This window comes from Watersipora subatra, chromosome 4 (assembly GCF_963576615.1).
Source record: "Watersipora subatra chromosome 4, tzWatSuba1.1, whole genome shotgun sequence".
NCBI classification, from domain to species: Eukaryota; Metazoa; Bryozoa; class Gymnolaemata; order Cheilostomatida; family Watersiporidae; genus Watersipora; species Watersipora subatra.
In genome coordinates, this window is record NC_088711.1 from 63157234 (window position 1) to 63170591 (window position 13358).

The 13358-nt window shown below is 36.7% G+C and overlaps 1 protein-coding gene and 1 pseudogene across 1 annotated transcript; both read left to right on the forward strand.

The window, feature by feature from the left end:
* Positions 1-5180: 5180 nt before the first annotated feature.
* LOC137394472 (piggyBac transposable element-derived protein 3-like) lies at positions 5181-6429 on the forward strand (annotated as a pseudogene).
* A 1187-nt stretch (positions 6430-7616) lies between these two features.
* On the forward strand, positions 7617-12627 carry LOC137394959 (zinc finger CCHC domain-containing protein 9-like). The gene is made up of 5 exons (XM_068081738.1): positions 7617-7762; positions 7901-8016; positions 8896-9046; positions 9206-9370; positions 12494-12627. The coding sequence occupies exons 1-5, from the start codon at positions 7618-7620 to the stop codon at positions 12625-12627; spliced, it is 711 nt and encodes a 236-aa protein (XP_067937839.1). The 5' UTR covers position 7617.
* Positions 12628-13358: the final 731 nt, after the last annotated feature.

Consider the following 13358-nt stretch of genomic DNA (forward strand, 5'->3'; position numbering starts at 1 on the left):
ATTCAGGAAAAAAGATGCAAGCTCTGTAAATTCTGTGCTACAACCATCGATGGGTGTACAACAGCTAAACCATGGGTTTAGCTGTTGTAACACAGAACTTAATGGCTGTAACACAGAACTTACAGCGGCTATTAGCTAATCTGGCTAAACTCGTCAAATCCAGCTCCACGAATTCCTTCATGAGGACTAGTATGGCAGACGGGGAGCCCTTCAATCCATTCACCAACACCCCAATAGTAATATCTTCATAAGCAGAACTATAATAGACAGTGCCTACATGGGGATACGTGACTGAGCCCGTAAGCACGAATAACACTATCCAAATAAATGTTACACCAATACCTGCGCCGAAGAACAGACATATTTAGTATTCTGTTAACAAGGAAACTAACCTATTCGCTGACCCACTGCCTGTCTCACAGCAAAATAATACTCTTTTGTCAACCATGACCAACTCAAGCGGCTTGACACAAGACCTTTTCAATACTTTCCTCAAACAAATTACAGATGCTACCACTAAATGGCACATTTCAAGCTTCAAACTCTATTGCAAGCAATAGGGAGGACTTGAAGCGACCACGATTTGATGGGCAGGAAAATATGCACTTGTTCATCAAACAATTCACAGAGGTCTATCAAATGAAAGAGTGGAATAAGCTTGTGGCAGGGGTACAACTAAGAGCTAGCTTGTGGAAGCAATAGATTGTTGAGAGGGTGACACTGTGCCAGAAATTAATCTCAAGTCTCTCAACAAATATAGCATTTAGCCAACGGAAGCCAGAGCTAGTTTACACATTATTAGTTGTGTTGGCAGCAAAAGCTATTTGTCCTTGAGCAACCGAGTGAAAAAGCTTGCCAAGCTAGCATATGGTGGTATGGGTCCATCTGTTGAAGCTCAAATGGGAATAAAACATTTTGATCGAGCTATTGATGACGTTGTTCTGAGACGACGTCTGCTAGTTGTGCAGCCAAGAAACCTTAATGAGATGGTTACAGCTGCACACCAGCACGAGCTAGTGAGGCACCAATATTTTAGACCACCTCAAGTTCGAGTAGCTAATTGCATTGCTGGAATGGAAAGCTTAGTCACTGCACAGGAAAAGAGAGTGCCGCACAAGCTGGTGAGGGAACGGTGCGTCAGCTCACAAAAACTATGTCTTTCAAGATAAATCAGCAGCCTGTATTAGCAGAAAAGCAGCCTAGGCTCCTTATCAATTTGAAATGACATGGAGCTAGAGCTAACTGATGCCAAGACCAACAGGATGGGGTACCACACGGCTTCTAGTGTGGTAATCTTTCTCACTTTAGACAAAACTGTCCTTAACGCTCAATGTCAGCACAAAATAAATGGTTGATTTAGAGACCTCCTAATCATACTACAGAAAACTAAAAAGGTTCACTCCAATAATAAAAGAGAAAGTGAGTGATCTTGGTTTCATCCCCATCCCAAAAAAACTATGCTAAAACTGTTACAAATCGGAGAAAGCCACACAATTATGTGGATGACCTACTATGCTAGAGACTGAAGAAAAATTGTCAGCTAGAGCAAAGGTAGAAAACCTTTTTGTCACTAGACTATTTGGAGAGCAGTTGTGGGAAACAAGCATCTCGTGTGATGGTTTGGAGGATGAAGACTCACATACTGATGTGCAGCCTCAGAGATCTACAAGCAAAGTACAGGGGAAGGCAGCTAAAATTTGTGGCAGCGAGCTCTGTGCCATTAATTCATCTGAGAAGCACCTTTCAGGCCTACCCGATGTCTGAAGGTTGACAACAGGAATGTTTATTGCATAGTGAATACCACAAAAAAGCAGATGACTTTGTAGAGGAACAAAGACAGATCCATCAACTAGAGGAGACTGGCATTGTAAAATGGAAGAATTGAGGGAAGCACAGCCATTGCCGAGCGATGTGGCTCCCACGTACCAAACAGTTAAGGATCAACAAGAGCTAGTCTAAGCTCTAGTCAACCTTGGTAGTCGAGAACTGCTGAAACTTAGCACTGTAATATATCTCATGAAAAAGATTCATATAATGATTGTCGACAAGACCTTGAGAAGCTGTGTTCCATCGAGATGCAAAACGCCTTATCTGAGATATGCACACCCTATCCCATGTAGGGATAATGAGGACTCCTTGCAGGCTTAAGCTGACATGGTATTAGCCTGGTACAACTTTTGACGTTCATCAGAGTGAGGAGCTGTGAAGTCTGCCAGCAAGCAAGGTCTGTTTCTTTCCAATCAGGGACTGCATTGGGTCGACAGACCCTGGCAGAAAGTTTCCATTAACTTGGTTAGACCCCTGCCAGTGACTATGTGAGAAAATAAGTAGGTACTAGTTTTAACAGACACTTCTACCTGCTGGCAAGATGCCATACCACTCCCTAAAGCTAGTGCCCCGGCAGTGGCAGAGGCTCTGGACAGTCATGTGTTTTGTAATTTGGCCTTCCAGAAAAACTACACAGCAACAAAAAAATGTAGTTCAAGGGCAAAATTATGATGATTGTGTTCTGTGGAGCATCAGCAAAACACGCACAACTCCTTATCCTCAGATTGTAGTGCTTAGAACGGGAGTAGAAACACACAATTAACACCCAAAGTGACCACTGCAGAGCTTTCCACCGCATTTATATATGAGAACTAAGTCCAAGTCAGAGTCAGACAACTAGTAATCGATCCCACAAAATAGTGGTCGCTGGCAAAATTCTACTTCAATACCATTAACCGCATATTCTTTAAAATTGCAATAATTAAAATATACAGTTCGGCTTGAAAACATCCACAAATAACCACTAGAAATGCAAAGAGCGCTTTGACTACTGTTATGTGACTTCGGTGCTTAGTAGTTACGGTTAATGAAAACCTAGGCTAACAACTATAACATATAGGTGTAAGACTGAAATGAGCTGCAAAACCAGAAACGTGAAATTAGTGTAGTGAACAGGCTGTCAAACAGTTCGATTTATTTTATAATTTGTTAAATGATTTTACGTTGTATACACTTTATTTATAATATTTAAAAATAAATAAAAATCAAACTTTTAATAATAATAACAACACAAATCTTCGAACAGTCGTTTATTACATAGCTTTTCTCCCCATCGTTATCCTGTTAGAAAATGCGAGCGTTCTGTTTTTTTATTAAAATTTTTCAAATGTTTAAGTTCTCTTTAGAAGTCATGGAGCTAAAACTTTGCCTACAACATTAAATATTTAGAAATTTTGGAAATTATATATAGTTCACACAAAAAACTAGGCTGTCTAACCTATCATAAAAGATAAATGTTCGGAGAGATGCAGGTTTGGGTCAATATGAGATTTCAATCGTACCTGCCAACTCTCACGCATTGGGCGTGAGACTCACGCAATCAACCCAAAGAAAAAATGAAAATGCGTGAGAAACGCGTGAGATTTTTGCCCCAGTTTCCACAATTTTATATATACTATCATTGATACATCAATTGCCCCAAAACCAAATCTCAAGCATTGCCCCACTCTTGGGTTAACAGGCCTGATTTCAATACATTTACGGAAAGGAGTTGGAAACTGTTAAAGTTAGGTTGATAGCCGCAAAAGCTTCTGTAACGCCCAATAGAAGAACATTTGCGTTTCATTAACATTCGTGATTAGAATTTAATGTTTATTTCTTAAGGGCGAGCCCAATCTCATCATTTAATATTTTCTTAGCTCGAAACTGTTATAAACCATTTTTGTGCAGAACTAGTTGATATCAGAGTTAATGGCTAGACTGACAGTGTCACCATTTTAATGTAGTGCCTTATTATATTATAGATTGTAAATCTGAATTCATATGAACAGTTCAACTATTTATTAGGTTCAAATCAAGTTCTCTATCCTTTATGACTGTTTGACAATGTTGATGATGTCTTTTGCAACCCGTTTCTTGACTAGCATTGAGTCCATTCTGATTAATCTTTCATTAATGATTCTAGGAGCTATGGTTTTTGTAATCGCTATAACACTTGAATTAGGTGCCTCCTGAAAGGAAGAAAAGGGCTATCAGAAAAATTTGAGGATTTCATAACGTTTATAATTTTGTGACCTGATATCCCTTTGAGTCCTTGTGTCCCCCTCAGAGGACAGTCATAAACTATACAGTATCATCAACAAAAATGAATTATAGAAACTAAGAACCAGATTTCCTATTTAAGGGACAAATTGTGAGTTGTTCTCTCACAATTTTATATTTATTACCTCCTTCAGTAGAGAGCTACAACAAAAACAAAATGGCTGCTTCCTGTTCTGATCCATTTGCTTCAACTTCTTCAGGTAAATTCTTCAATTAATTAAGTTTTTCTAGTGTTTAAAAAGTTGTGATTAGTTATTGTGGCTGTGAACATATTCCTCTGTCACAAGCTCAAAAAAGCTTTTCAAAAACGTTTTTGCTACTGTTTTTATTGGAAATAATTTTTCAATGTCCCTCACAAGGGACATTGGGTTTTGATGCCTATGAATTAGATCAACTTTAAATTTAAAGTTATGATGAATGTTTCTTTCTAACAGCTTTTTCATTTTATTTAATGGTTTTTATTTTATGCTAGCTAAAAAGTCTTTCACATTCCCACTAAATATTTTGCTGAACAGCTATAATTAACAATACTGAAATAAAATAAATTTCGATTATCTTTACTATTAGGATTAATGTTAAACCTGAAGCATTTTTGTTTTTATTCATTTAGGACTACCAACGAAAAGACCATCAAGAAATTTAACTGACATTGATGCCATTGATGTATTAGAACAGCTTGACAACTCTGACCTAGACTTATGTTCAGATGACAGTGATGCAGATGTAGATTATGACCCTAGCAGTGCATCCCTATTGAATCATTCTGAGGAATCTGATGATGATGTTGAGCCACCACCATCAAAAAGGAGCAAAAAATCTTCAAAAAAAAACATGCTCATTCCGCAAAAGTGATAGCCTTGCCAGCAAGTTCAAAGTATTACATCAAACTGCTGAGATGGATGATTGTGAAAGCCCAGTAGAAGCCATTAGCAAGTATTTTTCTAATAAAATATTTGAGTCAATGGCGGATTTAACCAATCGCTATCATACTCAGCATTTAGGTAAATCTCTGAAGGTGACGCCTGCTGAAATCAAAACATTTTTTGGAATCAGCCTGGTAATCGGATGCATCGGCATGAAGCGCCCTCAGGATGTATTGGAAGAAGAAAACCAAAGTGCCTATTGTTGCAAATGCGATGACTAGAAATCGTTTTTTTAAGATACGAAACAACTTGAAAGATGTAGATAATGTGCTCATAAGTGAAGAAGCTAAAAAAGAGGACAGGTTGTGGAAAGTTACACCATTAGTAGAGCATATCAGAAAGATCTGCACTGAATTACCACGAGAAAGTTTCTTAAGCATTGACGAGCAGATGATTTCGTTCACAGGCAGGTGTCCAGCACGGCAGTATGTTCCAAGGAAACCAAACCCCACAGGTTTAAAAAACTTTGTTTTGGCGGGTTCAAGTGGACTAGTTTATGATTTTGAAATTTATAAAGGAGAAGGAACATTTGCTAAATTCAAGTTAAAGGATGGATCAGGAGGGCAAGGAGTAGGAGCGGTGCTTCGTTTAACAAACGATTTGGGGCCGGGCAAGCATGTGTTCTGTGACAGGTTTTTTACAACAATTCCACTGATTGAGCATTTAGCCAAGCGAAGTATCTCTCTTACTGGAACGATAAGTGCTAAATGTGTGCCAGTGCAGTTCTCTTCCGACAAGGTCATGAAATCAAAAGGAAGGGGTACAATGGAGCAATTTGTTACAGTGAGTAGCGGGAATGAACCGAAAATGGTTCGACACAAAAAGCATTTCAATGGCGTCTTCTTTGCATGGATTGCATCCTGTTGAAGATTGTAAAAGATGGTGTAAGCAAAAAAAGCAATTCATTACTGTACCCAGACCAGCGGTTGCTCAAAAATACAACTTATCGATGGGTGGTGTTGATCTTTGTGACCAAGCCATTTCTTACCACAGAGTAACAGCAAGGTCAAAATGATGGCCCATTCGCGTGATAAATCATCTTCTAGACTTGACAGTTAACAACTGCTGGCTTACTCAGAGACAATCCAACTCTTCAAACGAACTCATGCAGCTATTTGGCTATCGTTTCATTATGGGAGAACAAATAATAGCATCAGCAGCAAAGGAAGCTGATAGTGATTACACGACAGATGACGAGCTGCAAACTACCAGAAAAATAGTTCCACTTCCAATGGCGTACAATCGGGAAAAGGGAGCAAAACATTTGCCAGAAGCAGTGAAACTGAATAATAGTGCTCGTTGTAGACGAGAAGGTTGCTTGAACAAAACTAGCATACGCTGCACAAAATGCAATGTTTTTTTGTGTATCAATGCAAGCAGAAATTGCTTCATGTTATTTCATAAAAGTACCTGCTAGTTTTGCTTACAATTTTAAAATGTTGATTGCTGCTTTATGCCTTTATGCTTAGTTTTTATGTTGCATCTATAACAAGTGTTTTAGACCACTTTTATAGTCACCAAGTTCCAGTGTCCTCTACAGGGGACAGTCAGTAGTGCTGCCGATAATATACATTTAGAAAGAAAACTTGGTTTTATGTGTTATTTTGTCTAATTTTTTCATAGAAACATAATTGCAAGTTTAAAATATCTACTCAAAATCTCTTGGGTCTCAAAGGGATATCTTCTATTTATGTGATAGTAAAAATTATGATTTTAAACATTAACCATTACAATTACTCACTCATGCAATAATGCTTTTTACAAGTGTCTGCTAATATGGTATTTAGAAGCCATTAATAATTTTTTGTATGAACAGTAGTTTTGGAGCATTGCAGCATATATGGAGTTTTCAACCTTTCTTCTTACCATATTTGTAATGTTGCAGCATATTTTGTGAATAGTCTACAGACAGATAAGTTTCAGCTGTTATTTATTCCACATCATTGTGTAGAATTCATGATAGCTCATTTGACATAAGTCGCATACACTATTGTATAATTTGTACAATAAGCTTACCAAATTTAACATCTTGTACTGCTGCCATGTCATCGTTAGGTTGGTGAACCATGTTGAAGTTGAGAGAACTACAAACTTGATAAAAACATAATATTTTACTTTCATGCGCGTAGAATGATTGCTGAAATGGTTTTAAACACCTAAACATACTAACTTGTTGTTAGCCCTTTTACATGCTTACCGAGTAATGATAAAAAACTTCTTCACTCATTAGTTAACTGTCTTAAACTATAATGCACAGTTCTTTTATTTGTCATCAAATGACTAGTTGGGAAAAAAACTAGAAAAACCCAGCTGTTTTTCAACTAGAAAAACCCATAGTTGTTTTTCAAGCTATGGCCAAGTATGCATTAAGATTTTAGCCAGTTACAGAAACCTTGGTGCTTCAATGATCTGAACATGGGGCTCTACATAAAATGACTGCTTAACAACATAGTAGCAACAAATTTTGTTTTACATCTGAACATGGTTCAACAGGGCCTTTAAAAGGTTTGAGAGAATTTGGTAGAGTGAAAGCGGACTACAGATTTACATGCACTGGTTCTCCCATAATTAGCTTCTGACAGCGATCATCTCTGTTTGTCAAGGTATGACTCGAACAGCCACAAAACCAGGTAAGAAAAAAAGAGCTCTTGATGCAACCCCTTGGGAAGAACTGTCATCGAATACCACAGTTAAAAAAGTGAAAAAGAAAACGGAAAAGTCGGGTAAAGCAGTCAGTTTGCCTGCTAAAGGTATGTAGAGTAACCAGTATCTTTACAGTGAACTAAAATAATTAAACCCTTGCATTCTCTCCATTCTTTTCTCATGTCAGCTCAATTATTTCTACTTTTCTTATTCTTTATCTTTACTTCATGTTGATTTCATTGCAGCTGATAAAACCGAAAAAAGGTTGAAGGCTATACCCGACGCAATCAAGGAAGTAAAGCGAATAAGGAAGTCTGAGTCTCGAAGAGTCAAACGCATTGCTGTGCGTGGCTCTGGCAAGGTAATAGGTTTCATCTTAATGTAAAACCATTGGCTGTAGTAGCCATATCATCATTGAATGCATTTCAAACATTCTGCATTGACAACGGTATAGTAATAACCCCTTCTGCAGTGGTACTGGCTACAAACCAATTCTCTTAATCTTGTTAGAAACTAATATATTGAAATGCAACTAGTTATTTACCTGTTGAAGTTTTTTAAGTTGTTCTTTTGTATGTATGTCACTGAGTAAGTGCTACTTCATAAATTTTTTATGAGTAGAACCTAGATCAGGGGTAGGGAACCTATGGCTCTTGAGCCATATGTGGCTCTTTTGATGATTGCATCTGGCTCTTTGATAAATCAGTCGAGAAATAATCCATAAATTGGCTGTTAATTTAATGAACATAATAATACAAATAATGCTGAAATTACAGTAATAATAAACAAAATAAAAAATAACGTTCATTTAATAAAGATATATTTTCATTTGCAGCTTTTTGATGTGGCGCTTGCAGCAGTTTCTAGTGCTTTCTGTACTACGCTCTGCGCAGGCCGCACAGAGACCGCGCGAGTCATTGTTAGATAAAAAGGTAAACCTTTCAAGCCAAAAGATGGTTAATTGAAAAACTTGTTATTTGAACATTGTTGTTCAAAATAAATCCAGTTTTCTTATACTCTAAAATTGCTCAAACATACTAAATTTGTTGTTCTTCCTTTTTCATTTTGTTTTCGAGTTTCAAAATGTACATATGGCTCTCCTAGGCTTAAATTTTAAAACATGTGTTTTTTGGCTCTCAGTCAAAAAGTTCCTAACCCCTAATCTAGATTTATGTATATACGTTGCAAGTTTTTCATTATGGTCTGTGTGTAACCTTTACTTTCATCGCTTCTGTTTTAGCATTGTTTTAACTGTCGTAAAACTGGCCATGTTCTCTCAAACTGTCCCAAAACAAACAAGCAAACAGAGGGAACAGGCATTTGCTTCAAGTGCGGTTCAACTAATCATACTTCGAAGTTTTGTAAAGTGAAAACCAAAGAGGGCGGTCAGGGTGAGTGACTAATGTGCTTTAAGTACTATAGATAGGTAAGTGACTAACATGCTCTAAATAGTATAAATGTTTTAGATTAATAGCATGTTCTAATGCGGATAGGGTAACTTAAAATCTTCATGCTATCGCCACAAACGGGTGGTCTTTGACTAATTTTAGGCGCTTACCCATATGCCACATGCTTTGTCTGCAAACTAACTGGACACATATCTAAGGATTGTCCAAACAATGATCATGGCCTTTACCCGAATGGTGGTTGCTGTCTTGAGTGCGGATCTGTTAGACATTTTCGTAGAGATTGTCCAGTTGGACAGCGGAAAAAAGGTTAGTTATTTTACCCTCTATTGCAACTGTCTTTGGAGAATGGAATATAAAAGACATGACATTTCAAAAGCAGTGTATAGGGTGCCGTGCTATAGCTTGTACTTATGATACCTTTCATTGAGTAATTAGTATATCTCTATGTAGCGGCAACACACTATCTCTCTAATGGCGACTGGGTGTGCAATTTGAAGTAGCAAGGTATTATGGGTATTTTTATGCAGTTGCTTCAACATATCAGTTATGATAAAGCATAAAGGTCAAGAAGAAAAAATTGTGGCATGTAATGTGTGACTTGAATGTTCACGGTTTTTTCAATTATGTTCTATGCAAAACAATAAGCGACTGTCAGTTGTATCAATGTACAGTGTACCCTCGAGATACGATTACCCTGATATACGATTTTTTCACCTTACGAAGTCAAACATTGTGAGATCTTCACCTCGCTATACGAATTTTATTTCACCATACGATTGTGAGAAAAGTTTCGCCCGAGTTAAAATTTGGCGGTCGGTGTGCTCATAACGCACGTCGAAATAAAAAAGACACCGAAATATAGTTTGCCGAAAACATTTTCAGAACGTTTAGAAGAGACACGATGATCGACTTCTCTCATGTCAGCATTCCGCGTGGAAAATTTCGCGTAAAATACACAAGCGAAAGCAAATATTCATTTGTAGCGTTATTATATCTTTTACTATAAACTTTTAAGTCAGCATACGTATATAACTACAAGTATCTACATTTAATTCGTTAGCTATGAAATCTGAGACCGATACAAACGTTACAAAACGAAGGAAAAATGATTTATATGTCAACAAAGTTGGATGTCGTACATAAGAAGAGGCACCCGTATTATTAACACTGTCAAGGAATATGGTCGCAACCAATCAGCATTTGCAATTATTATTAAAACAAGAACTCCACTAAAGCAAGCACAAGAAGAAGCTTACGACTGAAGATTTGAAGGAGTTAGAAGGCCATGCACGCGATCAGCATTCAAAAGGAGCAACCAATTAGTAAGGGCGAGGAGGTAGAAGATACAGAAAACCCCCACATTGGCAGAAATGTTTCAAGTGTTTAATTTACTGATGTGGAATGGTACATTAAAACAATACATGTATAATATATATTATTTATCTCTTGTGTGGCACGTTTTTCATATTTTATTTGTTTCCTTTTGATTTTGTTTTATTTTCTTGTTTAACCATGTCTTTGCAGATGGGCTTGTTATCTTCTATGTGAATACAATTCATCGTATGTATGTAACTCATATAACTAGCTACTCAAGATAGTTGATGCATTCACATTACTTTCTGAAACTCGTTAAAGCCTTGTCCTCTAGTGTATAAATACGTACCAACTTTGTACGTATGGTTACATTGATTCTTGTGCACGTTTCATACAAGAAAAACTACTGTAGCACCTTCTGGATCCTTCTACAAGCGTTAGCTAGCCAGCAGTTTTTTGCATTGCACCAGCATTTTTTATTTTAAATCAGAAGAAAAATTGGACAGGACTAGACAACTTTCTTTCGCCTGCCAAAAATTCAATATCATTACGTATTAAATTAACCTTCAAGTGTACAGCAACATAATTAACATTGATACGTTTTTACCTCCTCTCTGGTTTATTCGCTACATGTACCAGCTAAAGTCACGTTACTCCAAAGGTATGTACGTCCTGTATAATACATGTAGTACATAGAATTTCATTTTTCTTTTCGGTAGCCATTAAATGGTCAGATGCGTGAGAGGCCGCTTTCGATAACTGCATCGCTCGACCTTTTTTATTGAATTCTGGTTGAAAAAGGTTTCAACCAGACACGCTAAATTTTATAATGAAAGTGAAGACAGAAACTTATGAAGGATAAAATTTCGTGATAATAAGTTGAAATTCAGTAAACTAATTCAAAATACATACTAAAACATAAATTAGCATACTATTTTGATACTAATTTTCGATATGTACCGCATTTTTATAAAATTTTGGACAATTTTTATAAAATTTTGGACGATTTTTACCTTGCATTTTTCCATTGTATAATAACAATGGTTTCTATACCCCGACATACGATTTTTTCACCATACGATGCCAACCTTAGAACGGATAAACATCGTATCTCGAGGGTGCACTGTATAAGCTATCTTGTTTAAAACTGGAAGTATATGTTGTGTATACTTGGTAATACTGTTATAACTTTATATTGATGTTAACCGTTTTTGCATAGTGAAAGGGTTTAACTCTACTAAAACTTGTCGACGCAGCAAATCCCTTCGGCTGTTGTAACGTCGGAGTGTAGACACATGTAGACACAAACCTTTGTGATGTCACAATATGGAAAGGAGCAAATTGATGGAAGATGAATGTCATGTCAGCACTTTACTTTTGGCAACACAAACGACAAAATACTCAATTGCTGTTCAGTAAAAGATCAAAATATAGAGGTGAACTTTACATAAATGCCAAGCTTTTAGGAAGTATATCACCTATATGCTCTCTGTACCTCTAAACCTTCAATAATGTATATACACATTGTGAATATGGATGCTATTTACAAGCCATGAGTAAGTTTTAGCCACAATATAGAATTTTATAAGCATTAAAAGGCGAAGAAAAAGGAAGTAGGCACAAAATCTTACTTACCACTGTAAGATTCATCGTAACTTGATGAGTTTTATTGATTTTGAGACAAGTCAGCACTAAATGGTGCATATGTGAATTGAAAATCAATTAAATTTCGTTCTACTGTCCATACAAGTTTTTTATGTCCGCACAAGGTTTCTTATTAGTAAAAATGCCAAGTCGAATGCCACCATAACTCTTCTTCGTCTATCGTATGTTTACATCATCGTAACAATTCAAACAAGCAGCCATCAACAGATAAAAGCGCTATAACACAAAGCATGAATAACGTGCAATGTGCAATGTAAGCGTGGCATGAAACTGAAAAACTGAAAGTGTTTGCATCAGACTGGTTATCCTTTGTCTAGTATTTTATACATAAAGTGCATATTCTACTCAAATAGTGAGGTATAGCAGTTGTTTGCTTGATTTCGTGTTTTTAGACTTAATTTTGTACAATTTATAAATAATACAAATCTAAAATAAGTTACTTGTTGACAGGTGTCACCAACTATACATTGTCTACCATGTCCAACTCGGAGAGTGCTGATGTTGAGCCCATGAAGGACGACCTCAACGCTGCACCAAAGAAGGTATTGAATAAAAGGAAGACAAAGTTTGTGGTAATGACTTGAAAATCTGTGTACTTCATATAGAAGCCGACTTGAGATGCTGTACGGAGAGAAACCTAACATACCCTACATAGAGACTTGACTTCACATCATCTGAGAGTTAACATGCAGCGCTTACAGAGGAAAGCTAGGGTTGTTTCTACCTCAGATGGAGATTCATAAGGGTACAGGGTCTCAGCAGATTTTGCTTTATGAGTTGGCAATTTGATTTCTACCCAGTCCAATGTTTACTGAAATCATGGAGTTATCTTTTCTATATAGATTGAGTGTAAAATTATATTTTATATTTCCGGTGGCATGAAGGTAAGGTGCTTGCTTACAGTGAAGGGATTGTGGAGAACAGTGCGACAGGTTGCACAAAATGATGCCATTAACCCTTTCAAGTAGAAAACCTAAAGCTATGTCATCACTTGCTATATTACCTCTTCTAGCCATTTGATGTTGAGGTACATGATAGACATCTTAGCATTTGTCTATCTCATAACTGTATTATTTCTACATCTTTTCGACATATCTTCAATTACATAATTTTAATAAGCATGTATTCCACTAACGATTAGAATTAAGTTGTCTGTTCTGTTCGCGCTGAAAGAACCTTCCATAGTTTAAGTAACAGATGTTTATTGACAGAGTCGTCAAGTAGTTTCCTATACAAATATACAGGCAATAAAATGTACTATAATATATTACTGCATTACATGCTATCAGATACCACTCCTACATACAATATATAC